This window comes from Myiozetetes cayanensis, unplaced genomic scaffold (genome assembly GCF_022539395.1).
Source record: "Myiozetetes cayanensis isolate MyiCay16 unplaced genomic scaffold, myiCay2020 scf21, whole genome shotgun sequence".
Taxonomy (NCBI): domain Eukaryota; kingdom Metazoa; phylum Chordata; class Aves; order Passeriformes; family Tyrannidae; genus Myiozetetes; species Myiozetetes cayanensis.
The window spans coordinates 3998773-4020479 of NW_026087423.1; the positions used below are offsets into that span (position 1 = coordinate 3998773).

General features: G+C 49.2%; 3 protein-coding genes and 1 long non-coding RNA gene across 7 annotated transcripts; 3 read left to right on the forward strand and 1 right to left on the reverse strand.

Moving 5' to 3' along the window:
- Window positions 1–3855: 3855 nt before the first annotated feature.
- DYNLL1 (dynein light chain LC8-type 1) lies at window positions 3856–5999 on the forward strand. Of its 2 annotated transcripts, none has more exons than XM_050318431.1 (3): window positions 3856–3925; window positions 4393–4530; window positions 5616–5999. In XM_050318431.1, the coding sequence occupies exons 2-3, from the start codon at window positions 4399–4401 to the stop codon at window positions 5751–5753; spliced, it is 270 nt and encodes an 89-aa protein (XP_050174388.1). In that variant the 5' UTR covers window positions 3856–3925; window positions 4393–4398; the 3' UTR covers window positions 5754–5999. The 2 variants fall into 2 exon arrangements, with proteins under 2 accessions (XP_050174388.1, XP_050174389.1); XM_050318432.1 differs by having other exon boundaries at window positions 3860–3925; window positions 4388–4530.
- Window positions 6000–6161: 162 nt separating this feature from the next.
- Window positions 6162–12292, reverse strand: COQ5 (coenzyme Q5, methyltransferase). 2 transcript variants are annotated; one of them, XM_050318429.1, is made up of 7 exons: window positions 12126–12292; window positions 11620–11769; window positions 10928–11152; window positions 8921–9027; window positions 7217–7305; window positions 6889–7000; window positions 6162–6781 (listed from the first exon to the last, which is right to left on the reverse strand). In XM_050318429.1, exons 1-7 carry the CDS (start codon window positions 12265–12267, stop codon window positions 6680–6682), a joined length of 927 nt encoding a protein of 308 aa, XP_050174386.1. In that variant the 5' UTR covers window positions 12268–12292; the 3' UTR covers window positions 6162–6679. The 2 variants fall into 2 exon arrangements, with proteins under 2 accessions (XP_050174386.1, XP_050174387.1); XM_050318430.1 differs by lacking the exon at window positions 12126–12292 and adding an exon at window positions 11903–12100.
- Window positions 12293–14870: 2578 nt separating this feature from the next.
- LOC126641570 (dynein light chain 1, cytoplasmic-like) lies at window positions 14871–17992 on the forward strand. Of its 2 annotated transcripts, none has more exons than XM_050318433.1 (3): window positions 14871–15012; window positions 15512–15654; window positions 17399–17992. In XM_050318433.1, exons 2-3 carry the CDS (start codon window positions 15523–15525, stop codon window positions 17534–17536), a joined length of 270 nt encoding a protein of 89 aa, XP_050174390.1. In that variant the 5' UTR covers window positions 14871–15012; window positions 15512–15522; the 3' UTR covers window positions 17537–17992. The 2 variants fall into 2 exon arrangements, with proteins under 2 accessions (XP_050174390.1, XP_050174391.1); XM_050318434.1 differs by having other exon boundaries at window positions 14904–15012; window positions 15517–15654.
- Window positions 17993–18186: 194 nt separating this feature from the next.
- LOC126641669 (uncharacterized) lies at window positions 18187–20389 on the forward strand. Its single transcript, XR_007629286.1, has 3 exons — window positions 18187–18263; window positions 18729–18932; window positions 19785–20389. It is a non-coding gene; the product is annotated as an uncharacterized LOC126641669 (long non-coding RNA).
- The last annotated feature ends 1318 nt before the right edge of the window (window positions 20390–21707 follow it).

The window sequence follows — 21707 nt, forward strand, 5'->3', positions numbered from 1 at the left end:
CAGACAATATACATTAGAGATTAATGATACATGTGCCTTGTTTCTTAACATCTCAAAAGTCCACCAAGCATAATACAAGCATCATAAATTGAAAAACACTGAAAAAAAAAAATATGAAGGCCTTTGAATAATACTGGTACTAGGTTGAGCCATTGGTGGCTGGTTCTTAATAAGGTGGTCAAACTGCTTTGCTCTTTGTTATGTGCCGTGTATTTAATGGAAGACCTCAGCTGAGCTGGCTTTGCTGGTGTAAGAAATCACAGCTACTGGGTAGGATCCACTTTCACTTGCTGCCCTCAACGGTTGCATGTCTGGTAAGCTTTGAACTGTTCTTTTTCTGAAACTGATGTTTCCCCCCAGATTTCCCTGTCAGGAAGTGAGAGCAAACACTTGTCCCTCTCTTACTTGTGCAGTTACTTTGTTATTTGTTTAAGCTTCCATGATATGCACACAAACACATATTTGCATATGCATAAAACATGTAATTACTATGATACCTGAATTCTTTCAAGGGTATTGAAGTAAAGCCTGTATTTAACCCCAGTAATCAAATCCTCTGCAAAGCTGTAATGCTGTATTAGTGTTTTAGTCTTGGGCTTTCAAAAGATTCAGACCCTGCAAATGCTGAAGTTTTACAAATGTATAAGCTCAGCCCAAAAGTAATTTAGGATGCATATGTAAATCACAACAAGGAAAGACATACTACAGTCCTGTTAGAAGATAATTCCCAGTCTGAGAAATCCCACCTTGTTCTATCCATTTTGGCCTCCCTCTTTTGACCATCAGAGAGAATGGGGACAATATTATTTACATAGAAAAAGGAAGAGGAATTTGAGAGTGAACTGCATGGCTGCAGGAGCTTCCAACCCAAAATAGCATCAGGTAACTATTTAAAAGCAACAACCAAACCAACAATTTGAATAACATGATCCCACATTCCCAATGCTAAACTTAAAACTGCCAGTTCAGTGCTGCTCCCACACACCCCAGTGAGAGAACAGACTGCTGCTTGTTCCCCACAGCCCAAACTGCATCTAAAGTGGAAAACACACATTTCCTTAATGAAGGGGTTTGCTGCAGCTTCACCACTAATGAGGGAATTACAGCCCTGACTCAGACACCTGCAACCACCAAAACAGAAATGCTGGCAGGGGCTGGATGAGCTGCCTGTGGGGCAGAACATGGCAGTGCCTCAGCCTGCCCTTGGCAGGTCTGATGTGGTGGGTGCTGAGCCCCCCAGGATGGTGCTGAGCCCCACAGCACCCTGAGGGGAAGGCAAGGCACCCATCATGTGCTGGTTCACCTGCTTTCACTGCAGGGCCCCAACCTGCAAGTGGAGCAAATGTTTCCTCTGGAGACCATGGAGAGAACTGGACTCCGACCTGCCAAGATTTTTCCACCCCTATAAATCTGTAGATATAAAATTGGATTAGAAGCTCTCATGTACGAATTCCAGGTTTACAAAGAAAATGTCAATGTGGAGACTTCTTCAGTTTTACAGAAAGAAGATGGTAGTTGTTTTATTGCTTATAATGATTATTCTATGTTTTGATAGTAACTGGAAGCCCTGGAAAAAATCCCTATTAATACAGTGGTGTGGTGTGCAACAAAGAGCAAACAAATACCTGTCCTGCAAAGTGCTGACAATCTAACCTTCATCTGCAAGAGGAATCTCATGATATGCCTTATCCAGTTTCCCCAGCTATCATCTCCTGTGTATTTGTTCTGCCTTCCCCTGCAGCTCTGTCCTGGAGGAAATGATACTTTTATATTCCTGATTAACAAGTAGGGCTCTAATGCCTCCCTTTAAATCCCTGTATCTTGGGCTTTAATGTTGCTCATTAACGACGTGTATCTCACCCACACTGACATTCCTGCAGCCACCATCACATCTGTTCCCTCAGCCAACCATTTCTTAATGAATGCACAGAGATTTGCCTGCAGCTACCAAACACAAGCGCCTCCTCAGAGACTCATGGGTGTTTCTGAAGTTTAGAGTAAGCACTGGGAAGATTGTTAAATGGTTCAGTTCTGTCAGCACAAAATTGTCCAGTACTCAAAGAACCACTGCAAGTGCTGCAGATAATAAAGACTGTTCTGTAAAGTAATTACTTGCTGTGGCCCCAAGACCATTCGGAGCTTCTTCACGTTGCTAGCACACAAGCAAAGCTGTGAATTGCATCTCTCCTAATTGGAATGCTACAACCTGGGAGCCAGAAGTTATTCCAGAGATACTCTAGAGTGACAAAAGTATTACATTACCCAGTTTCAATATTTTTGGGGGTGGTATATTTTTCTGAGGTTCTCTCAGAGCTGGCAAAAGCAAAGGGTTGCTTGCAGTTATGCTGCTTTTGCTCTGAATGACACTGAGCCAGCAACTATACTGTACTAATATGAAAAAATATTGGCATTTCAGGTGAGGTGGATCACTGCTCTTGAGGGTACAAGGAAATAGGAGTCCTACCAACCAGTATGTGAAAACCTCTTCTAAGTCATCCTGTGCTGTTTGCTATAGATGTGGTTCCTGTTGTTAACAGATCACAGTGATCAACAGTGATGTTTTACCTGGAAGACTCAACAGTGATGTTTTACCTGCTGACAAGAGCAAAAGCAGAAAGTGCCCCAGGGAGAGTGAAACTAACGAAACAGAGCACCCAGGATCTCCCAAAACATCTTGCTTCACTTAAACAAATGAATAAAAAAAAAAAAACCAAAACCCAACCAAGCAAAGCAAAAACCAAACACAAACAAACAAAATATGGCAAGAGTTGCAAGAAACGGTGAGGTCTGCAAAAGATACCATAAGAGAGACTTGACAAGTCTGATAGGTTCAGTTCACTGCAGGAACAAAGTCGAGCTGGCTCGATCATGCTCAGTAAACATAGGTAAGAGATTTCTCTCAGAGGTCTCTTAGTCTGAACTGAAAACAGATGAAAACAGGAACATTATTAGGACATGGTCAGAACAGGACAGATGATCAAGTGCCGTTCACAAGCTATGGAACTCCTTCCTTTGACGGGTGGGCTTTGCTCTCAGCAAAGGGCATATTACTGAAAAAGCTATCCCAGATAATATCCCAGTATTATTTCAGTAATATCCCATTTTACTGAAAGAGCTTTTCCCAGCAAAAGCTTGTTTCAAAGAGAAACAAAGTCTGTTGCAGAAATTACTGGGTTAAACTCAGTGTCTCTGTGATCCAGGCTGGGGCAAGTAATAAGATGGCTTTTGGGGTGCACATATCAGCTATGGAAAGGTGCTTTACTGAAGCTGGTGGACACATTACAATGCCTTGGAGGCTGAGGGTACTTCAAGGAACAAGTTTTTTGTACAGAATCACCAGACGATGCCACACAGAATCACAGAATCAATGAGGTTGGAAAAGACCTCTGAGATCATGGAGTCCAACCTGTGACCCAACACCACGGTGTCAACTAGACCAGGGCGCTCAGTGCCGCGTCCAGTCTTTCCTTGAACACCTCCGGGGACGGCGACTCCACCACCTGTGCAGCCCGCTCCAGTGATTAATCACCCTTTCTGTGAAGAAACGTCCAACCTCAACGTGCCCTGGCGCAGCAGACGAGTAGCACGGAGGCAGGACTGGAGCCGTTCCGTTCCGAGCCCAAGCCAGGCGCCCATGCAGCGGGTGTGGGCCCCTCCCGCTCCCCCCTCACCCCGCGGTCGCCATGGCAACGGACGCGGCGCGGGGCATCCCGGGCCGCAAGACAACGCCGGGGTAAAGCCCTGCCGGGCGCCGCGCCTTAGCCAATGGGCGCTCGGGGGCCGGCGGCGGTGACCAATGGGCGCTCGGGGGCCGGCGGCGGTGACGAACGGCTGGCCAATGGGCACGGAGGGTGGGGCGCTCTGAGGCGCGCACGGCACAGAGCGCAGCGCTGCCTGCTCCGCGCTCGCCCCGCATCGCCCGACGGTGAGGGACGGGCTGCGCTCCCGGGGACGTTCGGCCACCCCGGTGCACCGGCGGCTCCCCCGGCCCGGGCTCTGCCCCATTCGCCGGCTCCGCTTTCCGGCACCCCCGGCTCTGCCGGAGGGATCCTTCTCTTGCAGCCGCGCGGGGCTCCGAGCCCTCCGAGCCGGGCTTGGGTCGCCTCCCTCGGCGGGGAAAGGCCGTCGGGACCGAGCGATGGAGCGGCCGCGCTGGGCTGGGGAAGGGCTGGAGCGGAGCTGGGGAGGGCGGCGGGGCTTGTGTGGGTCCGGCTGGAGAGCGGGTGCTGAGCGGGACGCGGCGTTTCAGCCGCCGCTGCTCGGGCTGTGCCCGTGCCCGACACAGCCGGCAAAGCGCTGCCCGGCCCCGGGAGCTCGCTGGGAGTGACGGTACAGGTGACTCTGGCAGGTGCTTCTGCAATTTTGAATTCTCCTTTTCTTCTCCCAGAGCAGGCAATCATGAGCGATCGGAAGGCAGTGATCAAAAATGCGGACATGTCAGAGGAGATGCAACAGGACTCGGTGGAATGTGCTACTCAGGCCTTGGAGAAATACAACATCGAGAAGGACATCGCTGCTCACATAAAGAAGGTAAATGTTGGCTTGTAATGTGCTCATGAAAAATCAATCAGGGAGAAAGCTGCTGGGCAAGTCACTCTAGAGAAACAAGCTCCAGACACCCTAGATAATCGAGTTGGACTTTCTCTCTTTATGTTCCTTTCCCCACCCTTTATGTGGACCTTTTTAGGTCTTTCTGCATTTCTCTGGTAGTACCTTATGCCTTTTCTGCCACTGTGCCATTGTCCAGGTGAGCAGATTGGCAGCTGACTGTCCCTGTGACTGATGAGCTGGTACAAAACACGGGCTCTATCTGGAGCCTGTTTGAGGAGGGGTGGTTTGCCGACCACGTAATAAGTGGTTTTGTTTTTTGCCCTTTCCCCCCACATGTAAGACAAGCTGTTCATGCGAGCGCTGAACAGATGGTTCATAGCTTACAGTTTGTCACATTTTTTTCTCTTGACTCCTACTGGGAGCCTGACTGAGCTGCAAGTAGTTGAAGGGTTTGTTTGAGAAGAACAGCAACCTCTTCCATGTTCTCAGAAAAACCTCCTCAGCTGATGGCTGTTAGGTACTGCACTGTGTAACCACTGACTGCACGATTACTCACATTACACCCGGACACAGGAGTTTATTTGTAAGTTGTAGCAGGCTCTTGATGACAGAGTGTCAGAAGAATATAGTCTCATGACTAGATATCAAGGACGTGGCAGAGAATTTCCCAGGCAAGTGTCCTTTCAGCATCCTTATTGTAAACACCCGAAATCAAAATACTGGTTTCATCTGAGCAGTGAGCTCTTAAAAGTTATGGTTTGAGATCATGGCGTGACTTTGGGGGAAAAGTTACTTCCCCAAACATATGTTTTAAGCTTATTCCTGCTCTGCTTGGAAGAACATTTTTTTTTTTGGTATGACTAAGCAGCAGATGAGTTATAAAGTGACAGATGATCCTTGTGCTTAGGAGCATATGCTGCTCCTTAATTGCCTCCTTCCAAAAGTGATACTTGTTAACAAATGACATATCATTGCAAAAGAAAAAAAAACAACAAGAAAACCTGTTAGACAATATTAGTATAATTACCACGAAAATGCTGACTTTCTAGTTCTCTCTTCCGTAGGAATTTGACAAGAAATACAATCCCACGTGGCACTGCATCGTGGGAAGGAACTTTGGCAGCTACGTGACTCACGAGACCAAACACTTCATCTACTTCTACCTCGGCCAAGTCGCTATTCTTCTTTTCAAGTCTGGTTAGAACCACGGACTGTTACTGAAACTTGCACCTGGGTACAGGATCTGCACAGTGACTCCCACCTTCAGCCTTCCTGGGGAAACAGGCCTTGATCTCCAGGTCTTTTGTTGTATTGTTAATGGTCAGGGATTTTGCTGTAGCAGCTGGTATTTTCATTGTGGCTATATAAAAAAGCAAAAATGTCTTCCTTGTATTTATTTTCTTTCAAAAGATTGCTTCTTTGCTAATAAAACCGTTGGAACTAGTTTATCCTTTAAGAGTTTTCTTTACCCTCTGTCCCCTTGCATTACCCTCTTTACTGCAGTGTGAATGAAGGATGGACATCCCCACCCCTATTCCCACCCCACACCCCCCAAATCCATAATTTCTTAGGCAACCTTCTCACAAAAGACTGATTTAAGTGGAAAAGAGTTGATGCAGAGCCCTTTTATTTCCCAAGCCTTTCATTTGCCTTTGAAAGAAGTAAAGGAGTCATGGGAAAACATCCTTAAACTCCACATGACAGAGATAATAACAGCTTCATAAAAATCCATAGTTACTTCATAAATCCAAGTTCTCATGGGTATATCCTCCTTGAAGCGTAGTAAAAAAAATAAAAGGCATCTTCTTGGAAGACTAGTCAGCCTATTTCTGTGTCCAACAACCAGTGGCAACTGATGTTGCTTCACTGGTTAGCACTGCTCAGTTTTGGCCGTGTCCTTTACATTGCACTTGAAGGGAAATGCAAGTGTAAGAAATGCCACAGGACTCGCTCCTTTCACAGGTTTCTTGAAGGAGAAAAGGTAGTTGGTGTTCAGGGTCTGGCTGCTGAGCAAGTATCTGCTGCACAAGTTCTCAACGCTCCTCTTCAATCCTCATACTGTTAAAATTCCACAGCTTTCACATTCTTCGTGAAAATTACACCTCCTGTGTTTTGCTACATAGTAGACTCACAGTTTGAAACCTGAGTGGATGGCGACAATGCCAAAGTTTAAATTCTCATAATCCACTTTGAAAAAACCTGCATCTTCTATCATTGCCTTCAGCTCCTCCTGAAAAAGAAGTGCCATAATTTTAACAACTCGAAGGCCTGTGAACCAGTGGCTGGAGGCTGTGCTGGGATCATATTTTGTGTGTGAGTTGAGGGAAATCCTCTCACCTGAGGGGGGAACTGCCGGATGCTCTCCACCAGATACTGGTACGACCTCCAGTCACCAGCAATGACCTCACCCAGAACAGGGATAACCTGGAAACTGTAGAGATCATAAAGCCTGCACAGACAGACAACAAACGCAAATGAATATAAACAAGGTTAAAAACCAACCCTCTCCAGCACAAGCTGGTCTCGGTACCACTATGCTATGCCGTCTGTCTCTGATTTTAAAAGTGCACAAAGAAGTGGCCTCAAAGTGTCTCCATCTCTTATTGTGGCTGAGTACAAAAAAGAGAGCCCTGTGATGTGGTATGAAGTGACACTGTGTTCTTACCTGGAAAGAAGAGGGTTGCTGACATGACTAAATTCAAGGCAGAGAAATCTTCCTCCTGGTTTCAGCACACGATAGGCCTCTTGAAGAGCCTGAGACAAAGCAGATGTGATAAGTTTGTTTCTGCCTGTTGTCATGGCATGTGATATTATCATGCAACTCTGATGAACTGAGGGAAGTAAAGAGTACCCTCACTGGCAGTCTGCAATATTTAATGTGGAGAAGCACCCCAAGACAAGTAAAAAAACCCAAACATACAACAAACACAAAGCACAAACAGTCTCAATGGTAAACACACAGATTTATACAAGGCTTTGTGTCAAAACTTGATATTGGGTTGCCAATTTTTCTTTTTCCCTACTCCCAGTTGATGAATGTTTGTTGGCAGAGCTCTTGTAATTAGAGACCAAACCCAAAAGGGAGAAGGTGACTCACCTACAAGAAACTGAAAAAGAAAAAAGGGTACGATAGATTTTTTTTTAAATCAAAAGATTTTACTGAGGCACACCCAAAAGATCAGAGAAGGAATGATACTGGGTTTTGGATGAGCAATGTGTAAGAACAGGAAGGAAGGAGAAGGAAGAAGAAAATCTTTGGCTACTTGGAAAATTCCACCCTATATACAAATAAAATACCTAAGAAGAATCAAGATAAAATTTTCTTTACAACTGTGTGTTCCTTCATGCAGGAGCACAGCAGAGTTGTAGTCCAGAAGCTCTGCAGGTTGCTTGGCTTCAACTGTCCTGTTCCTAAGGAGGGGGACACAAACAGTGCACATACAGGACAGGAGCTCTGCAAAAGAATTGGCAGCTTGGATGTGTTTTGTGTCAGGTCTCCAGGGAGCTCTGCCACCAGATTCCTGCATCCATGAAGGCAAAGAGCCTGTGCTTTGGAAAGGTGCACACAAAGTACCAGGAAAAGCCATCCACATTAACTTCCAAGGCATATGGTTCAAGGTGGTTACATCTTCCACAGAAGGAGCCTTGCCAAGGCTGTAACACGCTCCTCCAGAACACACACAACTAGTCCACCTAGACAGGTGATCTAACCTATCTTCACCCCCACAACAGCTTGTCATTCTCAAAGGACAGATATTGTTTACAACAAAGGGCACTACTTATCCTAATTAAAATCGTACTTGTTCTGCATAGGAAGCTCTATCACCAGGCAGTGTAAAGACACTGAGCAGAAGTGGGCAGAACAGGTTAGTTGACAGCAGTGGGGACAGCAGCCAGCTGCTTCCCACTCTGCTCTGGAAGCTCTGCTGGCTCAGGGGGGGAAACAGAGAACAGGACTTGTTGGACCCACGGTGGGTGGGATGTAGATCAGGTGCTTCAGAAGATTTGAGACATGCAGACTGACTGCACTGTGCATGTGGAGATCCAGCCATGCCATAGGTCAGGAGGAGGTGGGGAATGACTGCAGCATCCAGCCCCTTTGCCTTAGGAAGAGATCGTGTGGCTTGTCAAGCTGGAAGGATTGGGTGCAACTGGTATAAATCTATCTTTTTATGGCAAAGGTGGGGCATTTAATTGCATTCTCCATTCAAACAAGTTGCACACCACATGCCACTTCTTTTAAATGTTTCAGGAGTAGACTATGATCTTCCTTTATACAAAGGAGTTCCTCCTTTTCTTCCTCTGCTGAATAAAAACCCCTCAGATGAATGGTAAGGACCCCACTTGAGGATACACTACAGCAACTTACCAAATCAATACGAGTTACGTTTCGGATTCCAAAGGCAATTGTGTAAACATCAAACTTATCATCATCAAAGGGCAACTCTTCAGCATTCCCAAGTACCCAGGACAAGCCTGTAGTAAAAGACAGATTACAGGATTGAACTCAAGACTGCTCCAGAAAGAATTGAACTTACCTATCCTAGAAAAAAACTGATTCTTTTAAATGTGATATTTAAAACAAATGTTTCCATTTTGCATTTTTGTTGGAGGAAAGACACCTTGGCCTGTACTCAGGAACCTTTCAAGAACCTGTACTATACCACTCACTGTCTTTCAAAACAGAGCAGTTATTTTGCAGGTAAGCCAAAACATTGTTCTGCATATACATACCTGTTGTGCTCACAGTGCCTCAGCATGCCAAAAAAAATTTCACAAACTTGCATCATAGTGGAAAGCATTGTTGGCTGCCATTTGTTTGCAGCAAAGTTGCAAAAAGACAATCTCTGTTTTAAAAGTAACTACCAACAAATATTAATGTCTTGCCACGCAACAATGGCCAAAACACTCAACACATTTTGCTGGAAAATTTCCAGAGACTGAGGAACATGAAAAGCCGATCTCCCTCCACCAGCACCATCACGATGTGATCCTGTTGCAGTTGTGTTCATTTCCAGCCCCTAAGGAATCCTGTCTATCCTGTCTAACCATGTTTATCTGTGGAGCATGGATGTCCAGGTTACTGGTACCAAAAATAAGACTCCTTAATTTAGAACTGATAGCTCTTAAAGTTACTAGTTTTGGAAGCTCAAATGCAAAACAAAAAAAGCAATAGAAGAAAACCCAGAAGTTTTCTGCAACAGTTTCAAAAGGGCACTATGCTAGAAAGCAACACAGGGGAAGGCAAAACACAACAGAAAACAATGATTGTTGCCAGGAGACAATAAAATTTCAGTTTTACAAAACATATATATTTATGGTTGTAGTAAGTATTGTATGAAAAGAAGCATGCAACATTATTAAAGCAGCATTATTAGTGTGATTTAAACCTGGACAGTTTGAAAAAACACCTAAGAAATGAGCAGCAAGAAAAGGTCTTGAGCAACAGGTTAAGTCCCTCAGAATAGGTAATGGCCAGTCTTCACGAGTGAAGATCCGGGGAAGGTCTTTACACCTTCCAGCCTGCGCATTGGATTTTTTAGGTGAGACACAGTGTGCGTGGAACTGAGCCCACCCTTTAATCCTAACAGTACTCCTGCGACAAAATGCACAATCAGCAAGCTCTGCCTCTCTCTTACAATTTTAAGAATAACAAGTTTTAGATCTCAGACAATCAAGAGATAAGCAAGCTCAGCAATGAGATTATTGCATCAGGGAGGAATTGCCTGAAAACCATCAGGTAGGACATATCAAATGGGTACGTGCTGAGTAAGGGAGTAAAAGTAAGAAAGAAGTCAGAATTGTGGCACACTAAGCCACAAGCAGTACTTCTTTCTCTATGTTTTATTTCTTAAAATCAGGCTTTTCAATCAGGATTGGCCTGGTACCCAACAAATTATAAGCATCAGTGAATTAATCCATTCACCTGCAAACTAAGATTTAATATAATTCAGTTTCTCTAAGCATTACTTGCATATGCTCTAACTGTGGAAAGTTTTATAGGTTCACAATATCCTTTAGTTCTTGCTTTTTTTTATTTGCTACCTTGATTCTTAAAGTACACAGTATGAGATCTTTAATCATTCTAGGGCTGAGCTCTTTTGCAGCTCAGTAATACCAGATTTGTTAGCACAGATGTTAACAGCAGTTTTGATTATTTAATTTTGAAGGACAGCTGGGTATCAGACCTCATGGACACTTTCATATTTATATACACATACTCACTGGAAAAGTGACTCAGCAGTGGCAAATACACAAGTACAGCAATATATACCACAGCTGTTTAGGGTATTTGTAATCCTGAAGTGGTGATTACCTGATGCACCAAATTCTTGCTATCAGGGACGCTGCTGACACAGCATGAGGTACGACTTACCTTCCGAGTAGCCAAGGTGCTGAGCTTTCTGCTTCCCAACTTTTAACATTTCTCTGTTAATGTCACAGACCACCACCTGGGAATCCCCTAGAGAGTTAAATTTGTCTTCCTGGTAATTCTCAAAAATTTCCTGCCACGACAAATTCTGATGTTGCTTGAGCTTCCTCTGGAGCTGCCGCTCTCGTACAGAGCGAACATAATTAATGAATCGAAAGGCAATGTCACCTGCAGTTGGTTTAAAAAAAAGGTTCACATTTTGGAATCTTTTCTGATTCCAGGAAATTGAAACATAAGGCTTTGAACATCAAACTGAGTTAATATTAATTTTGAGTCACATACATTAATAAAAACAGCCCCCCCCCACTGTATATACACAGAGTGTATGTACATATAAATATATAGAGAGAGAATATATGCAAAGCAAAGAGTTAGTGACTTTTTACAAATTTAAACAGTTTTCCACAACATATCGCAGCAGTACTATAACACTGTCAGACCCCTGCAGCAAGATACTATAAAACACAAAGAAGTTAACTCTTAACCCTTCTCTAGGTAAGTCAAGTAGATGTCTCATTGGTTTTAAAGACTGAGGGAGGGAAGATATAAAAAAACCTGGGCAACTTAATTCTGAGCACTCAAACAGCTACAAACACACGTAGCACTGTTATGTGGAACTCACAAAAACTATTTACCTGTTCCTCCAGCAACATCAAGAAGAAGTGTTCCCGGGCAAGGGTTCATTTTATGTACCAGGAAATCCTTCCACACTCGATGAATTCCTAGAGTCATGGAATCATTCATCACATCGTACTTCTTGGCCACGCTTTCAAATACCTGGTAAACTGAAAAAAAAAAAAAAAAAAAGGACAAGAAAATGAGATGGGACGCAATTTACTTCAAAACGCTCGTGTCGAAGTAAACTGTGTCTTTTATCGCCTCGTGGAGGTAAAAAAACATAACAAGAAAAAATCGAACCCTGCTGTGCCCGTTGCCCGACAAAGGTCTCTTTGGAGACGCAACCTCCCCGAGCCGAGGGAAGCACGGAGCAGGTGTTATTATTTATTCACAGGGGTATTCACAGGGATCCTCTTCGCGGAGACTCCCGGTAACGGCGCAGCCCCGAGCACACCCCAGCACCCCGTAACCCATCACCGCTCGGCCGCGGGCCCAGCCCGCCCTCTGCCGCCGCCGCCCTCACTCTTCTCCCTCCTCTCCTCCTCCGTGACGCTCTGGAAGCCGAAGTGCATCTCCGGCCCCGCGGCCAGACCGCGGATTGCCCGCGGGGCCCCGCGGACACGGGAGAGGAGCGCCCGGCCCCGGCCCAGCCGCACCGCCGCCATCTTCCGCCGCCGGGGCGGGCCCGGCGCGCCGCGCCCCGCGCTCTGCCCACCGCGATCCTCGCTCTGCCCACCGCGCCCCGCGCTCTGCCCACCGCGCCCCGCGCTCTGCCCACCGCGACCCGCGCTCTGCCCACCGCCGATCCGCGCTCTGCCCACCGCGACCCGCGCTCTGCCCACCGCGACCCGCGCTCTGCCCACCGCGACCGCGCTCTGCCCACCGCCGATCCGCGCTCTGCCCACCGCCGACCCGCGCTCTGCCCACCGCGACCCGCGCTCTGCCCACCGCCGATCCGCGCTCTGCCCACCGCGCCCCGCGCTCTGCCCACCGCGACCGCGCTCTGCCCACCGCGACCCGCGCTCTGCCCACCGCGACCCGCGCTCTGCCCACCGCCCCTGCACCGCGGCTCGGCCGGCCGCCCCCACGGAACCCCCGCGGGCCAGAGGGGGGCTCGCTGGGAGGGCAAATCTGATGGGGATACAAAAAACCCCACGCAAATAAAAACTGAGAAAAGGTGGGGCTGGAGGAGGGAAGGTTGGCTGGGGTACTCAGAGCACCTTCCAGTGTGGGAAGAGGGGCCTCCAGGGAAGCCGGAGAGGGACTCGTGGTCAGGAAATGGGGTGGGAGGACAAGGGGGAATTGATACAAACTGAAAGAGGGGGGGATTTAGGTTAGATGTTAGTAATTCTTTACTGTGAGGGTGGGAAAACACTGGAACAGGTTGCCCAGAGAAGCTGTGGCTGCCCCACCCCTGGCAGTGTTCAAAGCCAGGCCTTGAGCAACCTGGTCTAGTGAGAGGTGTCCCTGCCCTGGGCAGGAGGAGGTGGGACTACGTGATCTTTAAGGTCCATTCCAACAACATTCTGTGAACCCTAAACCCACCACAGCCCTCACGGCTTATTTGAGTAATTTTGCAAATAGTTTAACTTTTTTTTTTCTTTAGATTTTTTATTTTTCAGTTTCCTAGGTTAAAGTGAAGCCTCGTGGGGAGCAGGAGGGAGGGTTTGTAGGTTCTGATAACGTGCAGGGAGGAGTGAAAGGTGCCTCGATTCCTGTCAGGAGCATTAAGACACATTAAGGACCTTTTCTGTCTTTTTTTTTTTTTTTTTTTCAAAACCTGTCTTGCTTATTACTTTATCTGAATCATCCAGGAATTCTGCCAGCTTTGTAGATACAAAGAAGTTACCTAACCCATTCTCAGGAGAGATGACATCACGCTATTAAAACCAGCCCAGAGACTGCATTCCCTGGGCATGAGCTGGGCTCCCTTGCCAGGACCTCCCTGCCACGTTTGGACTTGTAGCTCTGTCATCAGACCCCATCATGATTTTATATCTTTGCCATATCATATTTTTTAACTCTACACTCTCTGTGGCAGGATGCCCTGCAAAGCATCATGTCTCTTTTTCGGGGTTGTTTTTGCTGGGTGTTTTTCTCAGCTATATGGACAGGTGATCTTTGCTTACCAGAGCCATGGCTGGGAGAGCCCCTGTCATGCTGCAGTCACAGCTGCTGCTGTCCTGCCATGTTCACAGAACCACAGAATGGGTCAGGCTGGAAGGGACCACAGTGGGTCATCTGGTCCCACCTCCCTGCTCAAGCAGGGTGATCCCAGAGCACATGGCACAGGACTGTGCCCAGATGGCCCTGGAATATCTCCACTGAGGGAAACTCCACACCCTCTCTGGACCACCTGTTCCAGTGCTTGGTCACTGCACAGTAAAAAAGTTCTTCCTCATGTTCAGGTGGAACTTCCTGGGCATCAGTTCCTGCCCATTTCCTTTTGTCCTGTAGCTGGGCACCACAGAGCAGAGCCTGGTCCATCCTCTTGGCACCCCGTTAGATATCTGCACGCATTAATGAGGTCCCCTCTCAGTTGTCTCAAGGTTCAACAAGCACAGCTCCCTCAGCCCTCCTCGTAAGATGCTTCAGTTCCCCAGTAATCCTCGCTGCTGTCCACTGGACCTGCTCCAGGAGCTCCATGTCTCTCTTGTCCAGAGGAGCCCAGAATTGGACACAGCACTCCAGATGTGCCTCCCCAGGGCTGAGCAGAGGGGCAGGATCCCCTCCCTGACCTATTGGCAATGCTCTTCCCAATGCATCGCAGAACTGCGTTGGGCTTCTTGGCCCCCAGGGCACACTGCTGGCTCAGGGACAGCCTGCTGTCCACCAGGACCCCCAGATCCATCTCTGCAGCGCTGCTCTCCAGCCGGTCGGCCCTCAACCTGTACCGGTGCTCGGAGTTATTCCTTCCCCTCCTTCTTTCAGACAGCTCGGCCGCGAAGAAAGAAACGAGGTGATGGGAAAGGGCTGCCCACGACCTGAGGGCCACCAGCCCTGTCCTGCCCCGAGCTGTGCTGTCCCGGCGGGGCTCCGGGGCGGCCCCAAGGCCGGGCCTGCCCCAAGGCCAGGCCTCACCCAAAGCCGGGCCCTCCGCGCAGCGTCGCGACCGCTCGTCACCATGGGAACCGGGCGCGGCCGCAAGGCATGCCGGGCTGAAAGAAATTGCTGCGGCAAAACCCTGTGAAACTGCCGTAGTGCGGCCAATGAGCGCTCGGGGTGCTGGCGGCGGTGACCAATGGCCGGCGGTCCGGTCGGAGGGGGCGGGGCCGGGTCGCTGTGAGGCGCGGGCGGCGCGCGCGGGTCGGTTAAACAGCGGCGGCGGCGGAGCCGAGCGTGTGTCGCTGCTCACCGCGCCGGGCCCGCTCCCGCCCCGCCCCACACAGCTCCGCGGCGCACGCCCCACGGTGAGCGGAGCGGCGTGAGGGCCTCGAGCGCTGGGGAGGGGCCGCTCCCGGGAGGGACCGGGTACGGCTCGGGCACCGAGTCTGGGAAGTCCCTGCGCTGGGCACCCCGGTGGCTGAGCACCCCGGTGACTCCACCGTGCTTGGGCTCTTCCCCAGCCCCGCTTTTCTCGCATCCCCGGTTCTGCCGGAGGGACCCTTCCTTGGTGGCGGGGCCGGGTTTGGGTCGCCTCCCTCGGCGGGGAAAGGCCGTCGGGGCCGGGCGATGGAGCGGCCGCGCTGGGCTGGGGAAGGGCTGGAGGGCGGCGGGGCTTGTGTGGGTCCGGCTGGAGAGCGGGTGCTGAGCGGGACGCGGCGTTTCAGCCGCCGCTGCTCGGGCTGTGCCCGTGCCCGACACAGCCGGCAAAGCGCTGCCCGGCCCCGGGAGCTCGCTGGGAGTGGCGGTACAGGTGACTCTGGCAGGTGCTTCTGCAACTTCTGAATTCTCGTCTTGTTCGCCCAGAGCAGGCAATCATGAGCGATCGGAAGGCAGTGATCAAAAATGCGGACATGTCAGAGGAGATGCAGCAAGATGCTGTGGAATGTGCTACTCAGGCCTTGGAGAAATACAACATCGAGAAGGACATCGCTGCTCACATAAAGAAGGTAAGCGTTTGCATATTATGTGCTCAGAAAATCTCTATGCACATGAGAAATCAATCAGGGAGAATGCTGCTGGGCAAGTCGCTCTAGAGAAACAAGTTCCAGACACACTAGATAATCAAGTTGAACTTTTTCTGTAGCTTGATGTCCATGTGTTCTTTCTCCCCACCCCTGTACATGGACCTTTCCAGGTTGTGCTTTTCTCGCAGTATTTTCTGCTTAGGCCTTTTCTGCCACTGTCCCATTGTCCACGTGAGCAGAGTGGCAGCTGACTGTCCCTGTGACTGATGAGCTGGTACAAAACACAGGGGCTCTGTTGAACTCTCCTACGGTTTTCCTGAGAGCAAGCCAGTTTTCCTTGGTTTCAGTTGTACTGAACTTAATCTTAAGGATCTGTTTGCAGTTCTTGCCAGCTGGGTCAAAAATTGCAGGGAAAAGTACTGCAAATCTACTGTAATCGCACCTCTTTTTTTTTTTTAGTGATATAAGGAAAAAAGAAAACCACAAGAAAAAAATCCTGGGGGTGTGGATTATCTGTTGTTTGCAACATCTGTGTCATCCTTTATGTAGGATTAACAATACAGGAGAAAGATCTAGTTCAGATTATATTTCCTGCTTCGTCAGCTCGGGGGAACGGAGAAATCAAAGTGCGTCAGTAGAAGTTAAACTGATCTGAGTGGAAGAATTGTTGAAATGTTAAGGCTTATTGGACTGACACTGTCTGGAGTGAACTGCTTGGTATTAGAAGCTAAATTTGCTCAAGTCTTAGTCTGCAAGCTGTGAATTTTCACACAGATATGTTGAACTTTTACCAAACGCTGGAAGAGGGCCTCCAGAGCTGGGTCAGGCTGGAAGATAAGGAAGTTATAACTGTCAGCAGAAAACACAACATTGGAGATAGAAAACAGGCTGCCCAGAGACAGTGGAAAGAAACCAGACCCTAATATTGTTATTGGTCCAAACTGTTGTGTGAAGGGTGGGAAACTGAGACTGGGAGAATGTAATTGCCTGGGGATTTATGTGTTTGGGGTCCTTCTGTGAAGGCACCCAGCTCGAGCTGTTCTACTGCTGTACCTTACTGGACTTAAAGCCTGAGGCTCTGCTCCAGTGCCCCAGGGGTGGAGACACCTTGAAAATACAGAATACCTGGGGTGGAGGAGCAGTTCAGCTAAGCAGAATGATTACTTCCACTAGATGAATACTCATTTGCTATGACCACAGTACAGAAAGGCATTTTTTTCTCTAGGTGCAGGAACTATCTATGAGAGTAGAAAAGAGTTTAATACTTTTCAGATACTTTTTGTAGCAGTTACTGGGAATTCTTACAGGATTTGTTTGAAATGTGTGTAAAGCACAACTTCTTAGACTTGTTGATCATACTGCTGTTACAGAGCATGTGGCAGAGAATTTTCCCTTTAGCACAATGAAGTCTAAATGATGGCTTTGTCTCTGTAGGTACAAAATTAGCAGTGAAGATTTTACTTGAGGGCTGTAGATTCAGATCATGGTATGAATTATGGGCGAAGAAAGACTAATTTCCCTGAACAAAAGTAATGTTTTAAATTTACTACTGCTCATATGAGAAATTCTGTGGGGTTTTTATGTCTTTGACTAAGCAGCAGGTGAACAATAAGATGTAAATAAGATAATCCCAGTACTTTAGAGCAGCTGTTCTTCCTCGATTGCCGTGCTCACAAAGTGAATACCTGTTAGAATTGTTCTTAATTTGTAGTGATCCTTTTTGCAGGAGTTTGACAAGAAATACAATCCCACTTGGCACTGCATCGTGGGAAGGAACTTCGGTAGCTACGTGACTCATGAAACCAAGCACTTCATCTACTTCTACCTCGGCCAAGTTGCTATTCTTCTTTTCAAGTCTGGTTAGAACCATGGACTGTTACTGAAACTTGCATCCAGTTACAGGACTCTCTGACTAGTTACTGCAGCCTTCTTAAGGACACAGGCCTTGATTTTCAAGGGCAATGGCAGGGATTGTTATAGCAGATGATGTTACATCGTGGATATAAAAAGGAAAAGTACCAAAAAGTCTTCCTTGTATTTATTTTTTTTCAGAAGGCTCCTCCTTTGCTAGTAGAGCTGTTGGAGCTGTTTTTCTTTTGAGAGTTCTATAGCCATCTACTGTATTTCCCCATTACTGCTAGTGCTATGCAAGTACTGACAGTGTTTAGTTCTTTATGTTCCAAGCCTCTCTTATTTTACTTTTTTAAAATATTTTCCTCCCTCTTGTTTTGCTGGATGTGCTGCCCCAAAGCCTGAACTGTTTCTTTTCGTGCTGTCTCTGGAGAAGTGCTTTGGAGAATAAAAGACAAGATCTAGTCCAGCCAGGTCGCTGTTTCTGGCTCATTTGTGCTGTCGTCGCGGCGGTGGGTGACTGGGGCCGGGGAGGGGCGGGTTCTGGGCTCGGTGTGCGGGGCTGCGGTGTCCCGGGTCCCGCAGCTCCCGAGGACTACGAGTCCCGTGGTGCCCGCGGGCCCGGCTCCATCCGCGTCCGGCCCCTGCTGCAGGCGGCTCGTCGCCACTGCCGGCCACCGGCGGTGATCTCGGGCACGGAGCGGAGCTGCCCCCGGCAGCAGCTGCCGAGGCCCAGGGCGGTAAGAGCCGGGCGGGGGCGGCGGGGCTTGGAAGGGCTCGGGCGGGGCGGTCCCGGCTGGAGAGCGGAGGTTTAACATGACCCGGAATTTCAGCCGCCACTCCTCGGGCTGTGATTCTGGGAGCTGCTCCTGTAACTCGAATCCTCTTCTGCTCGATACAGCCAAACATGGGCGATCAGGCAGCTGTGCTAAAGGATACAGACATGTCTAAGGAGCAGGAGGGTGCTGGGCAATGTGCTGTTTTGGCCACAGAGAAATAGCATATTGAAACAGAACTCAGAGCACTTATGAAGAGAATGAATGTTTGGTTGTAATTATCCTTTTGTTGAACACTATCCACACTAGAAGTCAAGCAGGGTGGGTGCTGTGACACTTTGTGAAAGCTAAATTCCATGGTCACAATATACTTTGGACTTTTCCTGTGGGCTGGTGTCACCTCTCAAAGAAATCTCTTCCCAAATACAGAATATATGAATGCAGAGCTAAATGCACAAGTAAGGCAATAACCCAAAGCTGCAGAGAGGGTCGCTGTGGTTGGGACTGGCCTCTGTCAGGGACAAGTGGGAGCTACAGCAGCCCTTGGCCTGGGTTGAAGACAGTCTGTCTGGCCAACTCACAGTGACTTGCTGCAGGCAAGGACTGCGTGGGAAGATGTGTGGAGCCTGGAAGGTAAGCTCAGTGCCCTCTGTGTGTTTGCAGTAGCCGCAGTCCCAGCTGAGAGCAGCTGTCTTACTGAGAAGCAACTCAAAGACTCCTCCCCAAATCCAGGGTAGGATCAAAGCTTTTAGTTGGGCTGGAGGTAAAGGAGGGTGCCCAACTTGGGCTCTGCTTCTACAGCAAATCGCTCAGCCAGGGAGCACCGGGAGCGTTTTAGCCGAGTCTCCTTCCTGTCCATCGCAGCGTCGTCAGTATTACAGCTGTTTTAGGCGGAGCTCAGGCCGCAGCCGGTGTCCCCGGCGGTGTCCCCGGGGGTGTCCCCGGTTACCGCGGCCGCTCGGCCGGCGGCGTCCCCGTCGCCATGGCAACGGGAGGGCGGCACGCCGGGCTCGGGCACCGCCCTGTCCCCCAGCCGCTTCTGGCCAATGAGCGCCGGGCGTGCTGTGATGGTGGCCAATGCTGACAGGGGGCGCGGAGGGGTCGGGGCCGGGGCGTGAGGGGAGCTCTGGGCCGTTCCCCAGCCCCGCTTTTCCCGCATCCCCGGCTCTGCCGGAGGGACCTTCCTTGGCGGCGGGACCGGGTTTGGGTCGCCTCCCTCGGCGTGAGAAAGGCTGTCGGGGCCGGCGATGGAGCGGCCGCGCTGGGCTGGGGAAGGGCTGGAGGGCGGCGGGGCTTGTGTGGGTCCGGCTGGAGAGCGGGTGCTGAGCGGGACGCGGCGTTTCAGCCGCCGCTGCTCGGGCTGTGCCCGTGCCCGACACAGCCGGCAAAGCGCTGCCCGGCCCCGGGAGCTTGCTGGGAGTGACGGTACAGGTGACTCTGGCAGGTGCTCCAGCAGCTTGGAGTGCTTTTTTTTGTTTATTACAGGGAGCCACGTGTGATCAGACGGCTGCGATAAAGGATACAGGTGCATCAGAAAAGATGCAGCAAGTTGTTGTGGAGTGTGCCAGTCGGTCTCTGGAGAAGTGCAGTACCGAGCATAACACTGAAGCTCATTTAAACAGGATGACTGTTTCTTCATAATGTTTTCCTATTAAACATTATTTTGGACTTAAGGAAAATTTATCAAAAATGTTGGTGTGCAAGTAGTTCTATAGGTTCAAGTTCTGTGGACTCTGTTTAAGTTCTTTGCTCTAGAAAGAGAACTTGAATAGTAAAGGTAAGTTCTTAGTGGTCTCCCTTGCAGGATTTTGACAGGGAATATATTTAATGTATTCCTACCTGGCAGTGCACCGTGGGAAGGAATTCTGCAGCTGTGTGACTTCATCCTCTCCTGCCTGTGTCCTTTTCTCCTCAAGGGTTCTCAGAACCATGGACTGTTTCTCAGACTGATCTCGTGATTCAGTTGTGTGCTAAGGGCACAAAGCCTGGTGCCTTCAGCCTTCCTGAGGAAGCAGACCTTGGCCTCCAAGGGCAGCGGCAGGGATTTCATTGGCATGGTTGTTTTTACTGGGAGTTGGGGGGGACACACAACTTCCTTGTATTTATTTTCTTCCCACAGCCAGCTTATTTGCAAATAAAAATGTTCTGTTTTGCTTGTTAAAGTTTTGTGGCTCTTTATTCTTTCTAGTAGTGCTCATGCTATTACTCATGCTATTTCCAATTTCCTCGTGAATGGGGGTGACTAACTTCGTTAGAAAGTTGATTTTCTCTCAAATCCAGAAGATCTAAATCGCTGTTATAACCATACTCATAATGTGTTCAGTAATTCTAAGAGTAGTAGACATAAACAGGGGAAAAAACAGGAGTTTAAATAAGGCCTTTCATGAGGTTTTTCTTAAAATAATTTTTATAAAGGATTTTTTGAAATGTGTAAAGCACAAATTCTTAGATTTGTTGATCTGGTGTTACAGGGCACGGGGTAGAGAATTTTTCCTTTAGCAGGTGCAGTAGATGAGCAAGGAAATCCAAATTATGGCTTTGTCTCTGTGGGTACAAAACTAGTATTGAAGCTTTTATTTGAGAGCTGTTGATTCAGATCACGGTATGAATTACGGGGGGAGGGATGTCCTTAAGTGCTCCACCCCTATTGTTCTTGAAGAAAAGGGAACTGCGCTCCCATTGAACTTGAAGCCCTCACCCCTAAAATAATGGGAGGGGACCAGGAGCTGCATTCAAGATCTGTGTTATTTTGAAGTTGTTTTTTTTTTTTTTTAAATGCCTTTAGGATCTCTGTTGCCTCGTGGGGTCTTTTCCCCGTTTTGCTTTCAATGACAAGCTAAAAACTATCGCTTCAGTTAGTCACGATGGTTTTTTTGTTTTGGTTTGATTTGGGGTTTTTTTCACCACTTTTGCTGTTATTTGCTGCAGGTCGGCGGCAGTGATTTGCTATCAGACGGTGTTACACCCTCCCGGGGGGTGCCGGCGGAGGGGCGGGCGGGGCTCGGTGTGCGGGGCCCCCGGGCGGGGCTCGCTGTGCGGGGCCCCCGCGGCTCCCGGCGCCCCGCGCGGCCGAGGACTACGAGTCCCGTCGTGCCCGCGGGCCCGCCCGGCGCCGGCTCCATCCGGGTCCGGCCACTGCTGCGGGCGACTCGTCGCCATTACGGGGCAGCGGCGGCCGAGCCGGGGCCGGTGCGGCGCCGAGCAGCCGGTGGGTGCCGGGGTGGGGCGGACCCCCTCGGGCGGAGGCAGCGCCGGGCCCCGCGGGGCTCCGTGAGCAGCTCGTCCCTTCCCCCCCCCTCCCCTTCTCCCGGAGCCCCGCAGGCCCGGCCCGGCCTCCCGCGGCCTTCCCCGGTTCGAGCGGAGCAGCGAGAAGATGTCGCCATGAAGGAGGCCGAGGCCGCGCTGCGC